This window comes from Diceros bicornis, chromosome 21, assembly GCF_020826845.1.
Source record: "Diceros bicornis minor isolate mBicDic1 chromosome 21, mDicBic1.mat.cur, whole genome shotgun sequence".
Classification (NCBI taxonomy): domain Eukaryota; kingdom Metazoa; phylum Chordata; class Mammalia; order Perissodactyla; family Rhinocerotidae; genus Diceros; species Diceros bicornis.
Genome location: NC_080760.1, coordinates 39537311 through 39564192, shown reverse-complemented (window position 1 = coordinate 39564192; position 26882 = coordinate 39537311). Strand labels below are relative to the sequence as shown.

The following is a 26882-nucleotide window of genomic DNA, read 5'->3' as shown; positions in this document are numbered from 1 at the left end:
TCATCCTTTGTTCTTGAAAAATTCATGCCTTACCCTCAGAGAGAATTAGATCTCTCCCTCTGCTCTCTTCCTTCCCTGTGTCATTTACACTGACTATTTCAAGCATGACTAGATTGTTGATACATCTGTCCCTCTCATTGAGCTCTGAGCTGGTTGAGGGTAGAGGCATGCTGACTTTATTTCTGAATTCATCCATTCATCAGTCAGTTCACTGATGGAGCATCCATTATGTGCTAAGCCGTGAAGCCCGACACCGAGCACAGAGGCCGCCATGTAGTAAACCCTCAGTACGTACTTGGGAAGACCGGGAAGAGCGAGCCTGCCTGGAGCCTCGTTCTCTTTACCCAATCTCAGCAATCAGGGGGGATTAAATAGAGAAGGGAGGGAAGAGAAGAACTCCCAGAAAATATAATAAAACTAGACACCATGGAGTCAGGCTGGCAGCTGCCATTTACATAGTCAGGTTCAAAGGCAATCCTTGTCTTGTACCTACCAGGCCCCTAGATCAGAGAGAGAAAAACAGGTCTCTATTCAGACTTGCTACCAGAGGGTCCTGGCACGGGTGTGCTTTTGTCACTGGGCACAGGAGCAGAGGGGGGAACATGGGCTCCCCAAAAGAAGGACAGCAGCAGAGAAAGGAGGTCACCTATGCAGCCTCAGTCCCTTTTCTCAACCTCACCAATCACATAAATTGTCCCTTCTCCTTACAGAGGAGCAATGAGGGGGCTGAAAGAAAGGGCAGAAGAAATTTTCTTCCCAAACGTGAAAGGTCGGAATTCCTAGGGTGAGTGCCACACAGTATGGACCAATCTGGTGATGCAGGGCAGGGCTACATGGCTCTCCCTGCCATCACTCTGTCGAGGAAGTGTTTTTTGGTGAGGAAGATTGGCCCTGAGCTAACATCTATGCCCACCTTCCTCTATTTTGTACGTGGGACACCACCACAGCATGGCTTGATGACGGTGTATTGTCCGCGCCTGGGATTCAAACCTGCGAACCCCAGGCTGCCAAAGCGGAGTGTGGAAACTTAACCACTATACCACCGGGCCAGCCCTCGAAGAGGTTTTAAAAGGATGGATCACTTTTTAAATTGAGTCTTACATTTGAGGGTAAAAGGATGAGGCAGGTACACTGAAATTATACCTTAGTCAGGACTTTATGCATAATTTCAGAAAATGTTGAAAAAAAATTAATGCCAGGGGCATAATTTTTTATGCCAAGAAGTTAGAAAACCACCCTGACAGAGATAGGTATTAAATCAAGTATGCTGAAATATAGAAGGCTTAATGCATTTATAAAGTTTTCAAAGTCCTTACTTCTCAGCGAAACCTTTGCCTTAAAGCACTCTATGTCATGTCAAGACACTTGACTTGAAATTCAAAACATGACTCATTTAAAGAGCATGATGTCCCCTGCCTGCCCCCCACCCATCTCCTACAGCTGTCACTTACTGTGAGTTCTTTACTTTTAGCAAAAGGCCACCAGCCCCGCACACGCTTTTGCTGAAAGATGGAGATTTTACTCTCCTCACTTGCATCTTCAAACTTGGAGAGATCACAGGCTTTGGCAGACTTGGCTGCTCGGGGAAAACTATTGAGGTTCATTTCCAGGGAGCCTGTGAAGAGATGCCCATGACAGTTACGGAAGGGCTTTTAAAATCAATCACCACCTTCATTCACCCATTCATTGATTGATTCATTCATTCACTATTCGTTCAATCAGCACCACGTTGGATCACCAGCACGTGTTAGATATTGGGGTACAAATATGACTGAGACATGTTTAGTGCCCTCAGAGCATTAAAAACGTGGTAGCAGGTAGAAGACAGGGCAGAGCTACAATAGGTAACTTTCAAGCCTTAGTTTCCGGTGTCATAGCTGCTGGGCATCTCTGCTCCCTGAGAGCAGTCTGGATTACTTGTCTATCCTCTGAGCTTTCCCCTGCATTAGCATAGATCACCCCATGAGAACTTCCTCCTCCCACCTTATGTCCCTCTCTGAGTCCACTAAATTCGTCCAGGCCAGGGCCTAAGTCTTACTCTCTGTATAGCTACTCTCCAGGACAGAGCTAACCTAAGATGCTTTTTCAATGAGTGAATACAAGGCAGCATATGATAATGCTATGAGAGTGTTATATATATCTCTCTCTCCTTAATAACTTTTCCCTATTAAAAAACTAATGTTTGTTGATTATGAACATTTAGAGCATGCACACAAGCAAAAAAATAAGAATGGAAAAATTTTCCATAATTCCATCCCCAGAAGTTGACCACCGCTCTAAATATTAGTTCTTATTTCTATGTCAGTCTTTCTCTCTGTCTCTTTCCCTCTCTATCTTTTTCTGCTATACATATAAACACATATTTTACAGAGAGGAGATTTTCTTCTATACTCTTTTTTCACTTAATGCATCCTGTATAACCTTCCAAGTCATTAAATATTCTAACATTTTTAATGGCTTCAGGGTTACACCTATTGAAGTGCTTACTATGTGTGAGGCACTGTGCTTAGTTTTTAAATTATCTTATCATATATATAGCTCCCAACACCCTCTACAGTGTGTAACATTACTATCCCCATTTTACAACTGAGGAAAACTGAGGCACAGAGTGAACCAGTAATTAGCTCAAAATTTAACAGCTTCTTAGTGGTAGAGCAAAGATCAATTTAAGTCTGTTTGAATATGTATCTTCCACCGTATGGATGCGTCATAACTGGTTCAGCCAGTCCCCTATTAGTGGCTGTTCAGAGTGTTTCCAATTTTTTGCTGTCATAAATAGCACTCAAATTACTATCATTACAGCTAAATCAAACCAAGCTCTCCAAAAGCTGAGACAAACACCTTCACATTAACATGAGCTGGATGAAGCCACTGGCTTACCCAGAAAGTCATCCGAGGACAGCCTTTCGAAATCCCAAACCTGGAGCACCAACACAGCTGGCGTCTTACACTCCATCTTCTCTAAGGAAAAGATATTCTCCCTCTTGGTGATGACCATTTGCTTCTCAGCCGGCAGATACTGGAAGGGAAACAGGAAGCGCCAGTTGAAGTTCCCCTCCCCAGTCAGGGAGTTGTAGTGCACGTCCGTCTCCTGCTTGTCGTCTTCCAAACCCTTTATCCACCTGAATAAAGAGAGAGAGAGAACTAAGCACTCAGAGTACCTTACTCAGGCATCAGTATGATCAAGAGTGATTTAACTAGTTTCAATGCGGTCATAGTTTTAAAATCATGATGTAGTTAGATTCACATAGAAGTTTCCATTGAATCTGAAAGAGGAAAATAGGGTCAAAGAGTCTGAAAGAGAAACAAGAATCTCATTCCAAGCCAGGTTGGGGAAGTGATCGTGTAATCAGTTTCCTCTCACCCTGGAGGCTGTCTTTGTAAGGGGTGCCAACTACACCTGAGTGCTAGAACAAGATTACCCACTACAGGAAGGTCTCTAAAATTGGCCTGCTTTAGACCTGTGATATCAGGCCTGTGATTGGCTGCCTCTTCTCTGGGTCTGGGCCTCAAAAACCCAGGAGGCCTATGTCAGTACGGCATGGAGGATATGAAGGTTGCCTGCACCCAGCTGGGTTCCAGTCTGAAATTTACTGCTTACTAACTGTGCAGCCGTAGATAAGATATCTAACCTCTCTGTGCCTCTGTTTCATCTGGAAAATGGAAGCACTGATAGTACCTTGTTCACAGGATTCTTCTGAGGAATTATATAAGATAATATCTATACAGTACCTAGTGTACTCCTAATTATATCTAATGTTATTTCTTCTTAGTATTATCTGCTGTTCCTCTTCCATCCCCAGAATAAAGTAAGCTACAATTAATATATTTTCCCCCTAGTACTTTATCTATTAATTATTGAGAAAATAGGTACTTTGGATTCAAACTAATTGATAACGCTAACCCACTTGCTTTCTGAAAGCAGACATCCCTCCCCCTGGGGCTGAGGAGGATAAAGACCCTTGTCCCCCAGCAGAGCGGGTATGGCAGCTTAGAGCATGGAAGCAACCATTTAGCTAAAGATGGTGCTCACTCAACCAATACATGTGCGGCATCCGTTACGAGGCAAGGAGTGAGCTAGATGCTAGAGCAGTAATGGGGAGCAAACAGAGAAGATTTTTGCCTTCATGGAGCTACAGCTATGGAGGAAAAGGGATAGAGGGACATGGGTGGGGTGGCAGAAGTTACCAGAAAGAGATGTGCAAAGGCCTGATGGAAGAAGAGGTGATGACACATTCTAAGAAGGGAAAGAAGCTCGTGTGGCTAGAGAGCAGAAAGTGAGGGGAGTATCAATCCAGGGAGATGAGGCTGGAGAGATAGGCAGGGGCTAGTGATATGGGATATTTTAGTACATATTAGGGATTTGACCTTTGTCCAGAGAAAATAAGACGTGATTAAAGGGTGTTAAGTACATACTGACATGATCAGATTGTGTTTTGAAAAGGTAACTCGTGTTTCAACAAAAAGAACAAATTATTGGAGGCAAGAGGAAATATGGAAAGATGAATTCATATGATATTAGGATTTCAGTGGCCCCAGCAGGAGATGATGCAGGAAAAGATTATGTGTTGGTGTGGTGGAGATGGTGAGAATGGACATGCCAATAGCTATTTGGGAGGTAAAAAGGACAAGATTTAATGGCATGCTAGAAAAGGGGGAGTCAGTGAGGAAGAAAGTTTCTTGTTTGGGGAAGGCAAAGAGCCAGATGAGGCTGAGATGAGTTTACTACTTCTGAGATGAGTTTTGTCTGAGGGTACACGTTTAAATCACTTTTGCTTCTGATTTTCTACCACTTCATCCCCCTCCCTGACCAGGGACTAAAAGGAAGCCTACAAAGGCATCTGTATCACAGCCGAGATGTAAGAAAGAGCTACAAAATATTTAGTTTCCTGAGTCCCAGGTTGGTATCTTTTTTATCAGTAGAACTAGCAAAGGGGAAGTTCTAAATTTTAGCTTTTGTATTAGTCTTACAATCTTCTTAAGACAATCTTTCATCAACAGCATTACATCTTTCTACTTCCTTCAGTGTAAAGGTATTTTGAATGTCACTCAAAAAGTTTAGGTATCTAACATTTATCTGAAAGAGATGTTTATATAATAAAATTTCCTTGCAAAAATATTTTCATAAGATAACTCTTATCAAAATGACCAAATAAGACAAATATTTCACAAAGAAAGTGACCTTAGCTAACAAGGTGAGTGAGATGGACTCCTTTTGTGGGATGTGGGTGGAGTATCTTTTATGAGGCATAGGTTTGGTTAGGGGTTAAAGAGGTGAGGAGGGGAAGGGAAGGGAGGATGGAGTTTGTTGATGACCTTACCCTTTAACATAAATGTCACTTGATTTTTGTCCTGTGAAGATATTCTCATCCTCTAAAATGACATCTTCAGTGTTCCAGATGGTAACTCTCAATTCATACCTGGGGATAAGGGAAGGCAGCGTTAGGTTGAAGACCTTGAGAGGTGAGTCAGCTAGTGTCTATGTGATTCTAGTATTACTTTGAGTTTACAAGCTTCCTCAACTTTACCAAGTCCAAAAATGTCAACACTTAAGGTCTTAGTTCCATCAAAACCAAGCGTCCTAGCTGGAATCACCAAGGACATGAATTTCTCTGAGGAGATCCTCCTTCCATTAACCAACATTTTTCAGTATGTTGAAGCTCAGTAGCCCCTACCATAAAACAGGGGCCATCATTTCAATCACCACCACTCCTACCGTCATTACTACCCACTCCCTGCTGTAATTGGCCAGGTGGAAAATGAGGTCTGATGATCAGGTGCCAGTTGATCAATGTAATGTATCAGACACCAGATCAAAGGTCATGATCTTTTAGTCTGCCTCCGTGGTCTCTTCCCCTGAAGATGGGTTACAGCTGACCTACCCTTTGGGTTTCCTTGGTGAGATGTCAACAGGAGGTCCAGGCTGAGGCATATCTTTGGGAAATATGTCCACCCACATCTGCAGGCGGCCCTTGTTAAGAAAAGAAAATCTCCTTTAGCTTTGGGGGAGATTACCATGGGCAACTGACCATTCAGGGTTTTAACAGATCTTTTTACTACAAAAGGATATTAGGTATATATAATGTAATGTAATATAATATAATGTGGATATTACCTATATGATACATGTTTAGAATATTTGTTGACAAAGACAGAACTTACATTTTTATTAAAAAATAGTCAGAGCATATATCAAGAGCAGGGGAAGGGCAAGCAAACTCTTAGTGCACCTACGACGTGGTAGACACAGTGCTATGCACTTGACCAGCATCAGCTCATTAATTCTCCCAATATCCCCATTGGATAGATGTTGTTACCTACTTAGCAAGTGAGAAAACATCTTGCCCATGCTTACACAGACAATATGTAGAAAAGTCTGGATTCAACCCTTGTCTGTTAACTCTAGAGATCCTGCTTTTGCTACAAACTCCTAAAAATTAAAGAGATAATACTATCTGTTAGAAGTATCATGCTTCATTGTTTCCAATTTAACTTCACATCATCCATTTTCTCCATTAATGCTCACTCCAGCCACATTTCCATGTTACACATGAAGAAACTAAGGCTTAGAGAAGTCAAAGAAATGATCTGAAGTCCTGTGGCTAATTAGTGGCAGAATAGGGCCTCCTATTCATTGCTTTGAAGTCCATACATCAGAATTTACCCTGTTTCAAGGGAATTGAGACTCCACGTGGGGAGAAGTTCCAGTGGAGTCCATGCTCAGCTCTGTTGTATGCATTCTAAGTATTCCGTTAGTTCAGGCAAGAAGGTGAGCAATCAACAAGGGATGGGATGGTCAGGGGAGATTTTATATGAATGAAGTGGTGCTTCAAATAGAGTGGAAAGGATTTTTAGGATTTAGGTGAAGGAGGGGGTTTGGCTAGACAAAAAAAGGAGATTTCCAGGGAGAGGAACAATATAAGCAAAGAGTTAGCATTTGGGAAGAGAAGAACCAATTCAATGGAGGATCACAGTCCTGGGGTCTCTAAAGAGACATTAACATTCACCTTTAACCAAAAAGCCACATCTGACAGGCAAAATGAAAGATGCCAGTAACCAAAAGATTTCAAACATGTGGTAGTAAATTTCAGGAAACGATCATAAGCTTCCACATCTGTTCAAAGTTTACCCTTTCAAGACACACCCCGACACATGCTATCACTAGGTTTACACCCCAACACAGCTGGGACAGCAGTGTGGGTGTTCCTGCCCCATCATAGTCAAGCTCATGTGTTTTGCCCAAGCTACACAATAAGTGAGTTAGGAGCTAGGGCAGGACTAGGGACTCAAACCGCCTGGGTTAAATCCCAGCTCTACTACTTACCAGCTGAGCAACTTTGAGCTAGTTACTTAAACTCTCTGAACCTCAATTTCTTCATCTTAAAAGTGAGGATCATAATAAGTACATCATGAGGCTGTATTGGGGATAAGGGTAAGGTGACCCACACACTCTTGTTTGTCTAGGAAAATCCTGGTGTGTGCCCCTTGTACCAGCTTAATTATTAATAGTGCCCTTTTTCACTCTCAAAATGACCATAATTCGGATAAACAATTCTAGGCTCAACATAATTAGGTGAGATAATTTATGTAAAGGGCCTAGTGCATAGAAGGCTCTTAATAAAATTTATCTTCTCTTCCCTTCTAACTCATGACTCGGGATCTCTAGTTATTTTTTCCATATGGCTTCTTCTTGCCAGTTGTTCAAAGGAAGCCACCATCTATTGCTTCTCAGGGAAAACTAGTGGGCTGTGTGGTTACTGATAGATTTTGGACAAGGTCTTGTGCATGACAGATGGGTTTTGAAGTTTCTCAAATGTCAGGATTCTTCCAAAAGAGTTTGATAACTTGAATCACAAAAAGGAAACAGCACTAAATTCAACACTGATTCTAGGGCAGGGTTTTTCAACCTCAACATTATTGACATTTTGGGCTGAATAATTCTTTGTTGTGGGAGGGCTGTCCCATGCAGTGTGGGATGTTTAGTAGCACCCCTAACCTCTACTCACTAGATGCCAGTAATATCCTCACCCACTTGAGAAAACCAAAAATATTTCCAGACATTGCTAAATGTCCCTGTAAGGGAGAGAGGGGGCAAAATTGTCCCTGGTTGAGAACCATTACTCTAGGGCACACAAGATTAACTTTTAGGAGGAAAGTCACATTCCTTGGGGATGAACACTCCTATTGGGTCCAGAACTATCTTGACCACTACCTGCTCCATTCCTGGCTTATCCTTGTGGTACAGCGGCCGAGTTTCTATGTGCTCAGGAACCAGCCTACATCCAACCTCCGGGATATCCTCCCAGGAGCGTAAAACCTTGAGGGCTAAGTGCTCATAAGACTCCACCCTTTCATCTGCAGGGAAGAGAGAAAAATAAAGAGACTTGTCTGATGTGTGTTCCTGTAAGGGGACAGTGATGGCCTGTCAGATGCATTTTTAAACACTCTTTTAACGTTTCATTTAAATACCGAGGCGAGGGAGAGAGAAAAGACAGCAAAAGAGAAAAAGGACAAAGAGAGAATGGAGAGAGGCAGGAGTAGAGTGGTGGAAAGGGGAAAGATTTTAAAGTTAAGAGAGGAGGAAATGAGATGGGTCAACAAGAAGACCCAGAGAGCAGTCACGGTTGTGGAGTGTGGAACTCCATTCACCCCTTGAGTCAGATTCCCCCGGTCTATGAGTCACAAGCGTGGCTTCAAGGTACCAGAGAGGGTATGTTTCCTGGAGATATAAAACTGTAACACCATAGTGTGAGAGGGCCTGGGGAGTCAGGGAGGCCCTAAATAAGGTAGTGAAATGGGAGCAGTGTGTTCATAGATGTCTTTTGTCTTTTCCCATTATTCCTTGGGATCTCCTTCCTACCAACACCTGCTCGCAGGAAAGGTTCTTTGATCCATCATTTTACCAAAGAAGGTAGTTCATGATAAAAACTACCAGTAGAAACAATATTTGCAAAATCAGGCAAAAATTGTTGAAGGAATCAAATCCTTTTGACAAAGTTTAGAATGGCCAAGTTTGAGAAAGGAAAGTTGAACTTGGTTTGAAAATAAATGGGCCACAAAAGAAATCTCCCAATAGCAATAATTAGAATCAGTAAAAGTTGATAGAGATGAACAAGAAATCAATGAACCAAATCTTTGTTATAAAGTTTAATCAATCAAGAATTGATCCTGATGAACATAATTCAGATTTTTGGTGTGAAAAAAATGGTAATTGTTTAATCATGAAATCTAGAATATTGACCAAGGAACTAAATACGCTTAATAGAGTATATTGTGAAAAAGCATCTTTCTAAACAGAAATTCATCAACGTGTCGTTAATTTTTGTTTTGTTGTTAGTGCTGTTGAGTCATTTCAACTCCTAGTGACATGTACAGCATGTACACGTACAGCAGAGGAGAACCCTGCCTGGTCTTTTTGTGCCATCCTCTCTTTCCGGCACTCAATCAGACAATGCTCTGCTGCTATTCATAGGGTTTTCACGGCCAGTTTTTTTCAGAAGTGGGCGGCCAGGTCCTTCTTCCTAGTCTGTCTTACTCGGGATGCTCCACTGAAATCCATCCACCATGGGTGACCCTGCTGGTATTTGAAATACCGGTGGCATAGCTGTCAGCATCACAGCAACACACAGCCATCACAGTATGACAACTGACAGATGGGTGGTGTGGCTCCCTGACTAGGAAGTGAACCCAGGTTGCAGCACTCAGAGCACCAAATCTAAACCGCTAGACCACCAATGTCATTAATACGCTATCTAAATGTCAATAACTGCATGCAAGAACCTTCAAGAAGTTGACAGGGTAAAACCTTCAAAATGATGGAGTAAAAAGAAATCTTGGCTTCAAAGTGGTGGGATCAATGTAACACTGTCAAAACATCCTGCCCCATGTCCTTAATTGGGCTCTTTGTATCAGAAGCGCTGTACCATACATACATAGGCAATGTTTAAGCATCAAATGGACAAGGGTAACAGTATAAGAATTGTTCTGTATCACTAAAGTGACGTAAAGATGTTTTTTTTCCTCATCCTAAATTTATGAAAGCCTCTCTGAGATCTTCCTGGTATGTCCCATGATGCTCAAAGGGAAAATCTACTTCTTGGTGTTGAAATAGGAGAATTGTTGGTATAACATTTATAGGGGTAATTTGGGTCATGTTCAATTATTTATTTTATATAATATTCATTTAAAGTTATAGCCTACTTTCTGACACAACAATTCTAATTATGTGATCTATTCTGTAGAAATATCAGAAATGTGCAAAAACATGTGTAAGGAAGTACATGGTAGCATTAAGTGTCTCTACAAAAAATAGACACAATGTAAATAAATGGCACAGCCATAAGATAGAATATTATCAATGATCATTTGAAAGATGAAAGGAGAATCATCATAATCTATTGGAAATAGAAAAGGCAGGGTACAAAACTACATATGGTATATTTACAATTCTGTAAAAATGTGACATATTGCACACACACACACACATACAGACTGTAAGGAAATACACCAGCATGCAGCATGCTTATCTCTGAATCTGGGGATTATAAGTGATTTTCATTCTCCTCCTTTCTTTTGCATATTTTCTACCATGAGCATCTTTTACAATAGATGACCCACTGTCCCCCGCCACAAATACCACCAGAAGCAGGTTTTTCAAAAGAAGAGCAACGTCAGCAGGATACATTGTGGGGAATTACCAGTGTCCTCGTCAGTGAAAACTGTTTTTCCAGAAAAGACCTGGTTTCCTATCTGTATTTTCCCAGGGAGAAAGTAGGGTCCATCCAGCTTGTTGTCTTTGCAGAGCTTGGTGAGGATTTCGGTGGGTTTGGACGTGTCTCTCCAGGCATTGTATCCTTCTCTGAAAAGTGGAGGAAGGACAGGGAGAGTGAGGCCTGGCTTCTCCGGGGAGGACACATTCAAGGTCCCCATTAAAAGGGCCACCTAAGTATGCTCTGTGGTTTCCTTCAGAGTTTACTCGCCATTCTGTATACCTGGCGCTGGTGTTTGGTCTTTGTTTTTTTGTTTTGTTTTCTCTCTTTTCTGGTCAATACCCTTGCATACGTATACTTGTATGAAAGGCGTGACTTCTGAGTCACTTGACATAAAAATCCTTTGCAGGTAGTTTTGATTTTTTAAAGAAATGTACATTTTTAAAAAAATTGAAGTGAAATTCACATAACATAAAATTGACGATTTTGAAGTTGACCAATTCAGTGGCATTTAGTACATTCATAATGTTGTGCAACCACCACCTCTCTCTAGTTCCAAAGAATTTTCATCACCCCAAAAGAAAACCCTGTACTCATCAAGTGATTACTCCTTGTTCCCTTTCCCCTCAGCCTTTGGAAATCACCAATCCGCTTTCTGTCTCTATGGATATCTTTGCCCATAGTTTTCGTTCTTCCCTAGCAGAATAGCCATTTGTCTGCTACTTACTCTAGGAGGAAAGCCTAGCTCATCCTTTCAATTTCTCTGCATCTTTCCTCTCCTCTGCTCCTCCCGATCTCAAATCATATTGGAGACTCATGACACAGGCAGAAAGTCTTGAAGTGCCATTTCTCCAGTCAGTGATTTTCCTGGTGGTGAGTTTCTAAATCTCTCCAACCCCTTTTTCCCTAAAAACTAGCTAATTGGTTAAAAATTATTAACTTGTCATGAATTGCTCCAAGAGCCATGACCAAGATAAACTTGGATTTCTCTGCTCATTGGGACACAGGATTCATCAGAATTTAACTTGGTTAAGCACTTAAATAAATCAAAACATGGCTAGAAAGCAGTTTTCCTACATTATGCCAGAGATATGAGGATCATGAAAAGCTCATCCAAGCCATGCCCAGAGCCACACACAGGCCTCCCCAGAAATAGGTGCTCTTGTCTTATTTTTAAAACTTTTCAGTGAACAAAGGTTACATCTTCCTTGACTAAACTATTCTGCTCCCTGGTAGTTGCACCTTCAGGAAATTCTTCTAAACAAAGGATGCACCATGTCTGCCTGTGGCTTCCTTCCCCGACTTCAGAGTGAGAATAGCTAATCTTCTCTGAATGGTATCCTCTTGAGAGTGATGTAAATAACTCAGGAGGCTTATACATTCACTATAGTCCAAAAACTGAACTGGCTTTCTAGGCTCAGAGAAGAGCAGGCCAGCAATAGAGACTTGTCTGAAAAGCATAGAGGAAACAGACACTTAGACGCTGTTAATGACAATCTAAATTGGTACAACCTTTCTGGAGAGCCATTTGGACATGTATATTAGAAGTCCTTAAAGCATGCATTCCCGTTAAGGGGATAATCCATGCCTATGGATCAATATTGAATGGATTATCAGAGAGGTGTGCAATGGCTTTTGTACGTGAAAGCTCATAGCAGCAATATTTATAATAAAGAAAAAATATGTAAATGCCCTAAAGTTCAGAAAGACAAATTGGTTAAATCATTTCATAATAAATTCTTATGATGGAACACCATAGAGCTATTAAAATAATGAGTTCAAAGAATATTTAATGACGTTACAGAATGCTTATGATATAAGGGTAAAGGTAACAAGCAGCTTACCAAATTGCATGGATAGTATGAGTCCAACTTTGGGAGAAAATAGCATAGAAAAGAATACCAGAAGGGAATACCTAAGAATTTTTTACATAAGTTATCTCTGGGTGGAATAATTTGAGCATTATTTGTACTTTCTGTATTTTCTCAATTTTCTACAATGAATATATATTATTTTATATTCAGGGAAAATATTTCTGAAATTATATCATGGAAATCTAATGAATGTTTTTGTATGTTCCTAGCTAAAATGTGTAAGATTTTTATTTTTTCTTAAGATATCAAATACAACATGCTTTTAAAAAAATAAAGCTGGTAGTCTATATTTTTAAATCAAGCAGAAGTCAAAATCTTTGTAACGAGTGAGAATTGAGTCTACTGTTCCTTCATTTGTAAGATGAGGATAACACCTTAATGTGTTTTGAGAGAACTGAATGAGATCCCCCATGTAAAGTGCTTGGTATATCATAAGCACTCATGAGTATTAGTTATAGTTAACTGGGATATTGGCATTTGTATTATAGTAATCCTTCTTCTGCTAGCATCATTCTCCACCAGGGAACTCTGCCCATCAGTCCCAGCTAATTGAGTGAACACATACAATTTCAGCTCTTGACTCTTGAAGAACCTGCCCTGGTTCTAAATTCTAAATCAGTGCCAATTCCCCCCCGAGTGCAGTGTACAGTTCCCCCAACCAGCCCTGCTGACATGAGATATTAAAGCTGAGCCATGGCTGGCCTTCCCAAAGCATAGACAATCTGAGGCCGCAGCCTCAGAACACCAACAGTGTCTCCATGGGAGAAAGAACTTACATCTCATACTGGCTCTGTAAGCCACAGATGGCTCGGTGTTTGCTGTAGAAGCGGTTCTCCAGGTCGATCCTGGTCTCGCCAATGAGGTCATCTGTCCCAATCATGTCATGGTCGTAGATCAGGACGGAGAGCAGGGACTCCTTTGGGAATGTGGCTTGGATCTCAAATGACCTGCAGTCCAAGTAGAGGCTTTAGGAGTCAACAACATTTGGCGACACAAGGCACTTTCCCAGCCTCACTTTTAGCTGGACTACGGTTCATATGAACTCACTAAACACTCAGAAATTCAGTTAATACTTAGTGGATATTCATTTGGTTTAATTTTTAATTGAGACACAATCAATTTCCAAATCCTTTGTCAATATCCAGTGGCCAATAATATCCTCTTTCTTGGGCCATGTCTTGTAGTCTTCAACTAAGGCAACAGCAAGATGGAGATGAAAAACCTTGGGTTTTGATCTCAAGCAGGACTGATTTCCACTTTTGGTTTGAATCAGCCACTTCCTGGTTATAAAACTTTGGGAAAATTATTTCACCCCTCCCAGCCTCCTTATGTGTAAAAATGTCCTCTTTTTAATATAGCACAGTGGTTAAATACGATGTTGTTTATACAAAGCACACATTTTACTTCCAGGCATTCAACTAGTGCCCAATAAATTGTCATTCCCTTTCCACTGTTGCTTCATCAGGGAATACCAGCTGAGTTTATTTTAAATGAAAATCCTGTTGAAGATGGAAAATCATAAAAACATAGAATTGCAGGACTGGAGTGCTCTCTCTGCAAGATTCTGAGCCCCTTGAGAAGAAGGATCTTCCTTTTTCATCTCTGTATTGTTGGAGCCCGCACTTGGCCTGAAGAATGCAGACACTTAATAAATGTTTCCTTGAACTGTAAGGGACCTCAGAAATTACCATATCCAACCCTTCACTTTACAGATGAGGAAATTGAAATCCAGAGAACACAAGTGACTTGCCCAGGATCATAAATCAGGCTGAATCGGGATAAGTGCCAGTTTCCTGACTGCTAGTTCCATGCTCTCTCCATGATACCACACTCAGGCAAAGTATTGAAAGGCATAGCAATGCTGTTGGATTTCCTGTGTTAATGCATTATCCGTGCTACTGAGCATCGGAGAAGATAATTAAGAATTAAATTTTGAGTAAAACCCTGCATTTTAAGGAAATGTCTTTTTGAAAACAAAATAAGGACACACCAGTATTTCTACAGCTGTTCCTGAGTCTGGCTGCCCTGGGACAAGATCTGGTGGGCTGGTCTGGGAGCAAGGGACAGAGAGGAGGTGGGGAGGGAGACCGGGGGGCCCATCATCTCCCTGCATGTCCACAGGCCTGTCTGGGCTGCCGTCCTCACAGTCAGATCCACTTAGACCTGACTCTCACCTTCCGGTGTGGCAGGGACTGCCATCACAGCACAGCCAGGGCCAATTAACCCTCCCCAGAGAGAAAAAAGCAGAGATGCTTGACAGCTCCAGCAACTGTAACTGTCTGAGGCAGCTCTAGTAGGTCAGGGATATGGCTGTGCGGAGAAGAAATTTGTGTCTTCCATCTGAAGACATAGTATTGCTTTCCTGGGGCTCCAAGATTTGGATTCCAAACTGTAACGATATTCTAGACGCATCTCACAAGGAAGCCTCCAGCCACCTATCTCTGAGATTGGCTGTCACCATGGCTACTACCACCAAGGAAGGACTTATTAAGTGTCTCACTGCTCCTGGCAACCATGACAGAAGACTCAATTGCTCTGGTCCATCTCCCCAAGCTGTGTGCTTACAGATTAACCTCTCCTGAACTTTCACTGGAGCTGTCATGAGAAGAAATACCAAAAACAGCCCACCATGGTTGGACTTCCAGTCACCCAGGAAAAAAGCAGGCTTATACTAACCTGTGTGTCAATGAGATACTATCTATAGATATGGTGGTGGTTTGAGGCATTGTGGTTATTAAGAAAATAAAGAACCACTAAAGTCTGCAGACATATTCTACTTCAGGATGACGTAGAGTGACAGGGCCCCATTAAATCCCACTGAAAACTGACAGAGGTGTGTCTGTCCATCTGTTCATTCATGAATGCATTCATTCACTCATTCTACAAATACTTATTGAGCATCTGCTCTGTGCCAGGCACTGTCCTAGGTGCTGGGGATGCAGCAATGGACAGTCTAGACCAAGGCCCTGCTCACATGGAGCCAGTAAACACATAAATGTATCAATTCATGTCAGAGGCTATGGAGAAAAGTAAAGCAGGCCAGGTGCCAGGGCATCGGGAGTGGAGCCTGTGACATCCTCACACTGGGAGGTGGCAAAGAGGGATTCCCCAGACCCCATTTCAGGCACAAGAGCCCTCCACTCTCCCCGCTGGAACACTGAAAGATCGAGCCAGCAAACCCATGAGTAACAATTAAATACACATCCAACTACCCGTCCACACATGGAGGGCTTCTGGAAGAGGCTCTGCAATGCCAGAGGCAGGAAGGAATATTCCATCATCCTCTTCTTTTGTTTACCACAGCCATAAACAAGGGTAATAAAGACAGTCTAATTCATGGCACTGTGGTGAAAGTAGCTCATAAAAAGTGATTACAAAGCACTTGGCAAAATGAAGTGCTAGTTACCTAAATGGCAGGTAATGATAAAGGTCATCTCTGGATCAGGGAAGCAAGGATAAGTTTCCCTGGCACCTTCATTTTAATCATTCTCATTAATCTGAACAGGCAAGATCATTTATTGCCTCATTTCCTCGGGAGCAATAAAGTGTAAGAGGCTGGTGCTGATCAAATGTCAGAGTCCAAAGTGATCACAAATGTGTAAATGAATTTAAATGAGGCTGATGAAGATTTCTTCCCACGCTCCTTGTTACTCAGGAAAAAAAGAAATTAAATACACTTAAGATGTATGTGTCGCTGAAATGATTATTAAGGAGGGGAGAGGAAGGAAGCCAACGTATTTTGAGTATCTACTATGTGCTGGCATAGACAATATGCTAGGTGCTCTACATATTTCTAAAGGCATCTGAGAGGTAAGTGTCACTATTGTTGCTTTACAGGTGAGAAAAACTACAATCAGAGAGGTTAAGCCACCTGCATAAAGTTACACAGCTTGTATGTGGCAGAATGAAACCCAGGTCTGCTTGACTCCAAAGTTGACGGCCGTCGGGCACACAAACTCAAGCAGGGAACGCGAATGTATGAGATCCTCTGTTAGAAGACAGTTGGGGGTGGTAGGATTGCTGTGAACTGGAGAATGCCTACTTCACCTAAACATACACAACTGCAATGGGTTTTAACACACTTTGCAGGAAAAGAAAACACAAGTTGGGGATGCAGTTCAACTTTTTGACTTCAAGAGGTCAACTCAAAGGAGCTGCAAAATGATGTGATGGAAAAGTCCCCTTGGTAGGAGACAAAAGACCAAAGGTCTAGCCCCTTTTCCTCCACTCATGAGCTGTGTGAACTTGAATAAGTTTCTAAACCTTTCTGGGCCTTGGTTGCCTTGTTCGTAAAAAGGAAATCTCTCTGTCCAAAGGCAAGAGCTTGAATCTGATGACTGTTCAAGGTGCCTCTTAAATTTAAGGTCTAGGAAAATCATTATTGGAAAACCATGGGCACGAAGATCACCATGTACCACCAAATTCTGGAAGGGAGCAAGCAAAGAATTTGGCCCTCCTCCATGAATATAGGTTTGGTTGGCCGCTATCACCTGCAGAAGTCAGCATTTAACCTCCTGTCACCATTTACCCAGAGACAGACATGTATACACACCAACTTCCCACAGAAACACAGCAGGAGCAAATGCAGAGAGGACAATGACCCGAACCCAGATGGCCACTGACCTTCCAAATATTGGGTTCAGTTGTTTGGGGATGTATTTGTCCCGGTCTTTGATTTCGGTTTTGCCAAGCTTGATCACAATGTAGGGATCCGATTTGCCATCTGGATCAGCTGGGCTAAGATTAAATGCCTGGGGAGGAAAAAGAAAATCTCTTTGGTCCAGTGGTTCTCAACACCGGCTGCATACGGGGATTACCTGGGAGTTTTAAAAAATACCGATGCCTGAGTTCCATCCACAGATACTCTGACTTAATTAGCCCTGGGCTTTGGGATTCAGAAGGTCGCTAGATGATTCTAGTGTGCAGGCAAGGTTAAGAACCACTGCTTTAGCCTCCCCATTTTGCTGTTAAGAGAAAAGTTATCAGCTTTGCCCAAGTTCAGCTTTCTCTGTAGTCGTCTCTCTGGGAGAATGCAGCTCTTGGCCAGAGTAATGAGGAATATGCTCGATCAGGAAGAAGAAGGCATGGATTTGAGTTCTAGTTCTATTTCTGAGTAGTCATGTGACCTTGGGCAGGTCATGTCATCTCTCTGAGATCTATCTGTAAAATCATGCAGTGGACCTGAAGGACCCTCCCAGAACTAATGGGCTCTAAATCCATGAGCCCATCAGTCTTGCATTTAGCACCAGCCAATTAAACAAGGATCTGTTTCTCAGAGTGAAGTCTGATTCCAGACAAGCTGGGCCCGAAACCATCACAAGCAAACCCTTTCTAAAGGAAGGCCAGTAGGCAGCTGGTGAGGAATAACACTGAGAAGATGGAGAAATTCTGCAGGGATGAGAGCTGAGTAAGAAACAATCCCATCCTACAGATAGAATGGTAGAGGCACACATAGCTATATTTTCAAAGATGTTCATTAGAGCATTGTTTAATATCTAAAAATTGTAAATAATCTCTGTGTCAATTACTTAGGGAGAAACTCAATCCAAAATAGTCCTTTCCCCATTTACTCTCGTCACATCACCCAATTTTAATTCTCTACATAGCAGTTATCTCTGACATTCATCTTATCTGCTCCTTTGTTTATTTTTATACCTTCTTAATCCCCACACCACCCTCAACTAGTATATAATCTCTATGAGAGCAAGTGTACTATCTGTCTTGTTCATTACTCTATCTCCTGGACTTAGAACTGGGCCTTCTGAATATTTGTTGAATGAATGAATGAATGAATGAATGAATACTACATTAAGTCAAGAAAATGCTAAGTGGTTACTAAAAAAAATGAGGAAGACTTATATGCACTGATCTGGAAAAATGTCCAAGTTATATTTCTAAGTAAGAAAATAAAATAGAAGATCAATATGTAACGCATGAAGCAGAACTCCATTAAATAAATACCTGGAGGTAACTGTAATCAAGTGTAAATAGATATAGACGTGTTTGCATACACATAAGAAAAGGAAGTTATTTCTGGAAATGGAATTACAGAGGTGGGAAGATTTGATTTCTTTCTTTATGTAACTTTTAAGTAGTAGTATTTTTTACTCTTTCGGTGTCATTAAATTAAAAGATTTTTTAATTAACTTATTATTTAATTAAATTTTAGTTTAAGAGAGCAAACCACACAATCACTATTACTAGAAATGTCAATGAAAAGCATTGACTGTCCATAATTGCAGTGAATTTATCCTACTCCATGAAACTCAGGCCACCACCCTCTGACTCTTTGTTTGTTCAAGTCTTCCCTGTCTTCAAGTTCCAGCCCAAGCCTTCTCTCCTCCATGCTGCTCCCTGAGCAAGAATCTCGTCTGCATTCTTGGCGGTTTGTCTAGAGGGTACTGGACACATAAAAGGTGTGTTGTAGATATTTGCTGAATGAATAAATAAATAACCATCTTTCTCTACTCTCTGTAGTCCAAAAAATTTCTCCCTCTCCTTCCCACTGTTTGTACCCTCTATTTCTGGACTCCCCAAACTATGTCCCACAGAACCATAGTTCTGCAGGGTTTTCTGTAGGGGGGAAAAGAATGTAGGGCAATAAGTTTAGAAAATGCTGTTAAAGATTCAACAGTTAAATAGGTTTCTTTGCTTCTGGAATTCTCAGAGTCTTGACTGTGCTAATGAGCTTTGTGACTCTCAGGGAAAAAATTATTATAAGCACCATTCCTCAAATTTATTTAAACACATGGCCCATTTCCTAAAAATGCATATTAATTATCTCTCCCAAGACATCAGTGACCTCCTGAATAAAATTTTGAAAAGGTTAGTCTCATTGTCCCGTGGGTGGGTGTTTAATATGGAATACCCAGCATTGCCAGTGATTCTTTACAAGTACTTGTAATTTATCCAAGTAGATTGTGACTTCCTTGAGGGTAGAGACTGTGCTTTTTTCATCACAACATCCCTAGTGATCAGAACATGCCTGGCACATGGCGTTTGTGGCAATGATGTTGCTGCTGATGAAGGAAACATCAGAAGTGTATGATGGAAAGGGAGCATTTAGTTCTCCCTAAGCATTAAAGAAGAATAATTCTTCTTTGTTTTATGCTTTATTTATGTTTCTAAAAAAGAATGTAGACAATTTAAGCAAAGAGTTAACATAAAACAAGACTGCTGCAATTTAAAAAGATTATGAAAATCAACTCCAAGTTCAGGAGATGAAAACAAACAAACGAACCACAAAAGTTCAGCAGACAATTGCTTTGAGCGCCACATTTGGCCCCAAGCTTCCTGGCAATCAGGCCTATAAAATTCACGACTCAAGTTTAGTGCTCTTGTTATCAGAAAGTAGGAAGCCTAGGGCAGCTTTTTTTTGGAAATATATTCGCAATGAAATTTCTGACTGTGACAGTGCAGAGGCATAGCCACCAGGGGAGGATTTCACAGTGGCAGCTGCAGTATTCAGCCCTGGTTCTTCCCTCTAACTGTCTTCCCTGTGAGTTTCCTTCTTCAGTCCTATTTGGTTTTCTTCCCAGCTATGGGGTGACCACAGAGAGCAAATAAAGCTACACAGAGCAGTCCTGTGTGCCTGGCAAGTATTTTGCTTGAGTGAAAAGCCAGCAAATGTCCATGTTATTGACCAAATTTCATATCCCCTGTTATGGACTGAACTATGCCTTCTTAAAATTCATATGTTGAAGCCCTAACCCCTAGTGTGACTGTGTTTGGAGACAGGTCCTTTAGGGAGCTATTTAAGGTTAAATGAGGTCATAAGGATGGGGCCCTAATTCAATAGGACTGGTGGCCTTATAAGAAGAGGAAGAGACAACAGAGATCTCTCTCTCTGAATGATGTGCACATAGAGGAAAGGCCATGTGAGGACACAGCAAGAAGGTGACCATCTACAAGCCAGGAAGAGAGGCCTCACCAGAAACCAACACTGACAACACTTTGGTCCTGAACTTCCAGCCTCCAGAACCGTGAAAAAATAAATTTCTGTTAGTTTAAGTTACCCAGTTTGCGGTATTTTGTTATGGCAGCCCAAGCAGACTACGACAACCCCTCAGAGTAGACAAGGATGGCTCACCGCAACAATGTACACCCTGATCAGGACTTTGACGGGGTGGTTGGGTGGAATCCCTTGCTGGATTCTCAGCTGCCCGCTGTCCTCGAGGCCGGAATCCTCGGGGCTTTTGTAGATGCAAAAGGAGCCCTGGAACAACAAAGCATGACCCGTTGGAACAAGATGGTCATGTGCACCACCAAAAACCATAGAGGGCATAAGGCTGGAAAATGAGCACAGCCTGGGATCCAACAGGACCTGGGTTGGTGCTACCCTTGCCCTCTGGGTGTCCTCAGGCAATTCATATAACCTGCGTGCGTCTGAGCTTCTTCATGGTACATCAGTGAATCGGTGTTGGTACAGTGACAGCCTCCTCCCAGGGCTGTTATGTGAGGAACGGGCATAGGAGCATCAGATGGGATACTGAGTGCCTCTTACATGTGGGGTACTGGACCAGTGCTTTCTCCCATTATCTCGTTCTATCCTGACTGCAGTATTCCTATTTTCAGATGTTGCAACCAAGGCTCAGGGAGGTCAAGTACTGTTCAAGATCATGAAGCTAGTTAGTATCATTACTAGGATTTAAATCCAGATTGGCAAACTGCAACACCCATGCTATTTCCAACACAACGCTGCATATAAAGGACCCAGTACGCAGTAGGTTCATGAGTGTCAGCTACTACTTTGTGATGATGATACCATAAGTCTGCCAGATGAAGCATTTGTGTTGTTTGATTAGTTTAATCATCCAACTGGTAGGTTTGCATATCTCACGCATTTGGTAGGTCAGGGGTGGGAAGAGCAAAGTAAAATTCAGTGATTCTTTTAGGCGACAACTCTGTCTCTTTATATTCTGCCAGAATGAGTTCCAATCCACTCCACTGGCCACAAACCAAATATCTCAAAAGATATGGGGCTAGGTCTTGTGGGGTTCTAGAGAGGGTCTCGTGTGAAGATTGAGGATCTTCCATACACGCGTTCCACACCACCATCCCATTAACAGAATTGAATCATATCTGACATGTATGGATAGGAGAACCAAATAAAAGGGTTAACTTTGGAACCTGCCTTAAACTTTCCTATGACTCGGTCTCCGTCAAGGCCGTGGTCATCCTCCGTAGACTTGCCTCTGAAGAGCTCAAAGGTTTTCACCCAGTCTTCAAAGTTGTTGAATTCACTTTCAAGATCACCATCATATATCTTTAGGGAGAAGAGAGAAGAGTGTGCTTAAAGGAAGGAAGATCCAGGATCAACTTAATGAGAAATGCCAAGATTCTCCACAACCAGCCCTCATATGTGTCCCTTGGAAAAATCTAAGAGGCCGCTATTAATTTATCTTTACCAAAATAAGAAAAATGATTGACTCAGCATTCCTAGAACTAACCACTACTCTGAAATTGATAAAACTTTTTTGATAAATTTTGAAATTCCAAGAAGTATAGCTAAACCAAAATTTTTAAAAGTGTAATCTAGAAGTAGAAATATGACAAAACTTTTTATAGTGAATTGGTGTCATTGGCTGTTGGATAGAGATTATAATATTTTGAGGAAATTTGGATCAATAAAGGTTAATTAATCATCTAATTCTTAACACACAGAAGGTAATGGAATATTAGTTTTTATCATATTGCATATAGACCTGAATTTTCTAAGCGGGAAATTATATATACACTTTAGAAATGCAAAATTAATTTGAGTTTTAGGTTTGGTAATATAATTAAATTACTTATTCAAATTTCCTTTCAAAATTGCTTGTCCATATTGGTTATCTAGATACATAATTTTCATACTCCAAATTTTCATCTTCATAAATATGCCTCTAGCTAATAGCCTCTGGCTAATGTTAAGATTGGTCTGACAGAGCTGACTTTAGAGCTAAAACTCCTGCTATTTTGAGTGTGTACACATCTGCATGATGATGCCAAGCTCCAAGAGGTGAGCCAAGGGGAGCTCATACACTGTAAATTACCTTGCTGGATCCAGGCTAAACAATGTAAGTTATAGCCCTTCTCAATATGAGGATGTACAGAATGGAAAATTAGCAAGCTCCATTGTCTTGGCTTGTATCTTTGTTAAAGCTTACTTCTCTGCATCAGTGATTATAATGAAGACAAAGTAAGTTAATTCAGACAAAGGCATTACTAGGGTTGACTGAAGCACTAACAGAAACCCCTTTCTGAGCTTCCCACCTATTCATGGCTAAGATGGCTGAGTCCACATACTTGCAAGACGGCCAGGTTGGGAACTTCATCTTCTTTGCGCTTCTTCTTGAGCATTTTGTCTTTCTTCTTCTTTGGACTATCTGCTATATTCACCACTACCTCGTCTGGTTTTGCCTCTGTGGATATTTAGTGGAAATTGTTAGACTTCTGTGGCCGTTGAGATGAGAAGAAACCAAGTCAAGCTCCTTCCTTCCCTTTCCTCTGCCATGTGTCATGACCCTTCTTTTTAAAAAGAAATCGTAACATTTTGCTGTAGGATTGCCAAGCACAGCCCTGTAGTCTGTGCCCTGCAGGACCGGAGGAGATGCCACTCATTCACATAGCGATGCAATGTCAACAGATCCCCTGGGGCTGGGCAATGTGCTGGCCTGTCCCAGCAGATGTAAGAATTCACTAAACTAGGCACAGAGAGGGTGAGTAGTTTGTCCAGTCATCCAATTAGCAGAAAGCAGACCCAGGATGGTCTGACCCCAAAGATTTTAGTTACATTCCCTCTCAGATCTGTTTGGGGACTCACGATTCATCTAGTTCAAGAATTGGAGGTTCAAATATGTTAAGGGTCTTCCACAAAGTCATGAATGTAGTTAGAGGGATTACTCAGTAACTTTTTAGGAGCAGGCTCTAGGAAAAAACCACCTGAGAGAGACTTTTAGCTCTGCTATTTTCTAGCTGTGTAAACTTGGGCAAGTTACTCAATTTCTTTGTACCTCTGTTTCATCATCTGCAACATGAAGACACTATTGCTTGAGTCGTGGGGTTGGTCTTAGAATTAAATATGCTAATTAGGAGTGACCTGAGGCACTGAGCTTGGCTCTGGTTTTCCTACCTCTATCAATGTCACCTGAAACAGCACTGGCCGCTTGGTGTTACTGCTGTTTTTATGTCAAGACCTACGGTTGACTTTAATCAAGTTTGTGGTCATTTCAAGTCCCAGGCCTCTTCTGTTTGAGCTTCTGCCAAACCAGATCTACTCAATCCTTGTAAACTGAGTCTTAGAATCTCAATCCAGTTCACCTCTGTTAAAGTTTATCATGTTGGTTTGGGCCTGTCATCCCAGCTCGCTCCTATTTTTACCCTGCTGTTTCTACATTAAGACCGTCAATGTAGGGACACGAGCCAAAGGGTTGATTTTAGCACTCAATGGGATTCAGGAGACCTGGGATCTGGTCCCAGTCCAGCTCAAATCAGCTACATGAGCTTTGCAAAGTGTTGTCACCTTCCTGAGATTGCTTCTTCACTTGGGAAATGAGGGAGCAGAGCTCTAACGTACATCCCATTGCTTCCATTTTATCATTTTCTCACCCAAATGGCCTAATGCTATGTTCAAATGCTCCCAGAACAGCAACTTACCTGTATTGCCGTTTTTCTCCTTGGGATTGCTCTCTTTTTCCTTTGAGAAAAGAAGGAGACAAGATTATCGACACTATCATGCTTCCTTGAGTAATCCTGACTGTTCACAGGTCTAATTCAATTATCTCAGCCCTCTGCATTCTCAGAGATGCCATTTTAAAAGAGTATGTGAGTAGTCCCCAAGGGAAGCCTCACTGTAAAGACCTAAGTGCAGTGTGATGCCCTGCCCTAGAGAAGAGGTGCCCACACAACCAAGAAAACTGCCACCAAGATGTAGATGTCCTTGTCCTCTACGTGCAGCCTCCTCTCAGGCACTGGGAAAGCTACTTCTCTCCCCACAATTTTTCCACCTCCCTGGAGCATCACCTCAGTCTGTAAGCATGAGTTTTACCTGGTGGCATGTTGGGTTGTTGGGTTTGTCCCAGGGATTGGGAGGTTAGCAGAGAAAGGAGAAAGGGCTGAGTCCTCACCAGAAGTGGTAGCGTCCATTGCAGCAAAAGGAGGGAGTTTGGAGGCAGGGACTAACATTTAGGTTCTTTATATAAGTATATATCAACATTCATGGATAGTCCTAGATGAAGAAACTATGGTCTTTCCAAACTAAAGAATCAGAAGAATTGAATTTAATGAATTCATCTTTAATTGAATATTCCTATTCAATTAAATATGACAATAACATGTAACTAATTTTCCTTTCCTTTTTTATTCGGCGATGAGAAGTCTTACCAAATTCAGCCAGTGAGCTTTTGCCTGAATCTTCAGACCCACTCCCCACTGGTTCTCCAGCTTTACAACTCAGTCCCTTTCTTGTTCCATGTGCATGAGGCCCTGCTCTGGCAACCTGCTGATTATTCCCATTTTCTAAGGCCAAGATCTCTGCCTTTACTTCAGTAGTTTCCCATATAAACTTAGAATCCTGCTGGAAATCTGGGGCCCTTTGACCTAGGTATCTCCAGGTGCAGCTAAAGTCCCCATTGCTGATGTCACCCTGCCCAGAGACCCCATTTCTCCTGGCTGGACCTCCCTGAGTCTGACTGCCAGGCAAATTCTCCAGATGCCATCCTTCCAGCATTTTCAGGCTGGAGCCTGTGTCCTAGGGCCAGCTCCAGCCAGAGGTGAAGATTTTGCAATTCCGGATCCCTGGTCTGTCCCGGGTTTTTACCCTTTCACAGCTAATAGAACCACACCTGAGTAGGACGTACCTATAGTAGAATTTAAAAGAGGGGTAATGTGGGGTTTGGGGGGCTAGAGGGTGCTATGTTTTCTTATCCAGTCCCTTGACTGTCCCAGCCAAGGGAGACCCTACCTTCTGTGCTTTCTTCAAGGAGGCATAATATTTAGACCACCAGTCAATGACATTTTCAGCAGATTCATCTGCTATGGTCCTCTTTCTCCTTTTAGTAGACCTCCGGAAAGATTTCCTGGGATCCTGGCAAGGGATGAGAGATGTATTATTAATCAGGCCTCATGGATCTGCTTGCTGGTGGCTGACCGGTTTACTGAGGAGGAGAACATATAGGTGCCCTCTGGGAGGCGGACGGAGGTATCAGCAGCTTGTGTGGTTGTGGCTGTCTGTACCACTTCAATAAATGAAAGTTCAACAATCTGTTAGTCCATTCATTCATTTATTCAGCCAACATTTACTGAGCAGATGTGAGATATTGTACTTGACATTGGGGATGTAAGGGAAATCAGACAGAATCCCCACATTTGGGAAGCTGGAGTTCAGTAGAGGAGACAGGCATAGGTGGTATAGTAGAAAGGGCATTAGTTTCAGAGAGACTTGAGTTATGAATCATTAAGCAATTAATACAAACTTTATGATTCTCAGTTTCCTCAACTAGGGACAATAATACTTGCCTACCTCACTGTTGTGAGGATTAAGTGACATAATGTAGACAATTCCCTTTTAGCATCATTTCTGATTTGAACAGGTGCAAAGAAATAAACACATAGAACAGAAGTGATGGGGGATAGGAGAGGCAGTGACGGATGTATGGCAGAAAGGGGGCATTTGTGGGAGGTGACAGTTGTCCCATTGGAGATCGTTTATGCAAGACTCATCATGAACCTGTCATCCCTTCGCTCTCTCAGACTTCTCTTAAGTACCTACCTATGAAGTGCCACGCACTCTATGAAGTGCAGAGGATACAGAGATGTTAAAAAAAATTATCTCTGACCTGGTAGGACTCATAGCTTTAGGGTGGCATCAACCACTTAAATTGAGAATTCTAACCTAAAGTGGCAGGTTCAACTGGTGGGATGGAGAGAACCCCGTGAGCTGTCATAGAGGGTCATGTTGCGCATGTATGAGATGGGAACGGTCTGAGCAAACATCCATTAATCATCTTATTCTGCTTTTTATTTAAGCCTTTACCATTTGCTGGGGAGGCAATCTCTTAGGACTTTCTTAAAACTGCTTTTTTCTTTGATTCAATTGATACACCAGGATTTTGCACTCAGATTTATGATTTAGAAAGATTACTCGCATCCTTATTTTATGGTTCTTTGTATATTTGTCCATTTCTCCTTCCGGAATCTCAGCTAACTGGGGATGAGAAGTCTCATTTCTCTTTAGAATCTTTTTGACCCCATATGACCTTGTACAAAGTAAATCTTTGCGGAATAGGCCTAGATGAGGAAACCACTGTCTTTCCAAGCT

General features: G+C 41.8%; 1 protein-coding gene across 1 annotated transcript in view; it reads right to left on the bottom strand.

Annotated features, from left to right (window-relative positions):
• The window catches only part of FER1L6 (fer-1 like family member 6), a 115786-nt gene that overhangs the window by 10858 nt on the left and 78046 nt on the right, over nucleotides 1-26882 (bottom strand). The window contains exons 27-39 of the mRNA XM_058564900.1: nucleotides 25527-25649; nucleotides 24221-24260; nucleotides 22871-22986; nucleotides 21717-21848; nucleotides 20673-20798; nucleotides 17207-17334; nucleotides 13360-13530; nucleotides 10698-10858; nucleotides 8213-8355; nucleotides 5883-5971; nucleotides 5322-5420; nucleotides 2881-3122; nucleotides 1452-1615 (exon numbers count right to left, since the gene is read on the bottom strand). Coding sequence (XP_058420883.1) covers nucleotides 1452-1615; nucleotides 2881-3122; nucleotides 5322-5420; nucleotides 5883-5971; nucleotides 8213-8355; nucleotides 10698-10858; nucleotides 13360-13530; nucleotides 17207-17334; nucleotides 20673-20798; nucleotides 21717-21848; nucleotides 22871-22986; nucleotides 24221-24260; nucleotides 25527-25649 — 1734 coding nt within the window. The remainder of the gene's footprint in view (nucleotides 1-1451; nucleotides 1616-2880; nucleotides 3123-5321; nucleotides 5421-5882; nucleotides 5972-8212; nucleotides 8356-10697; nucleotides 10859-13359; nucleotides 13531-17206; nucleotides 17335-20672; nucleotides 20799-21716; nucleotides 21849-22870; nucleotides 22987-24220; nucleotides 24261-25526; nucleotides 25650-26882) is intronic.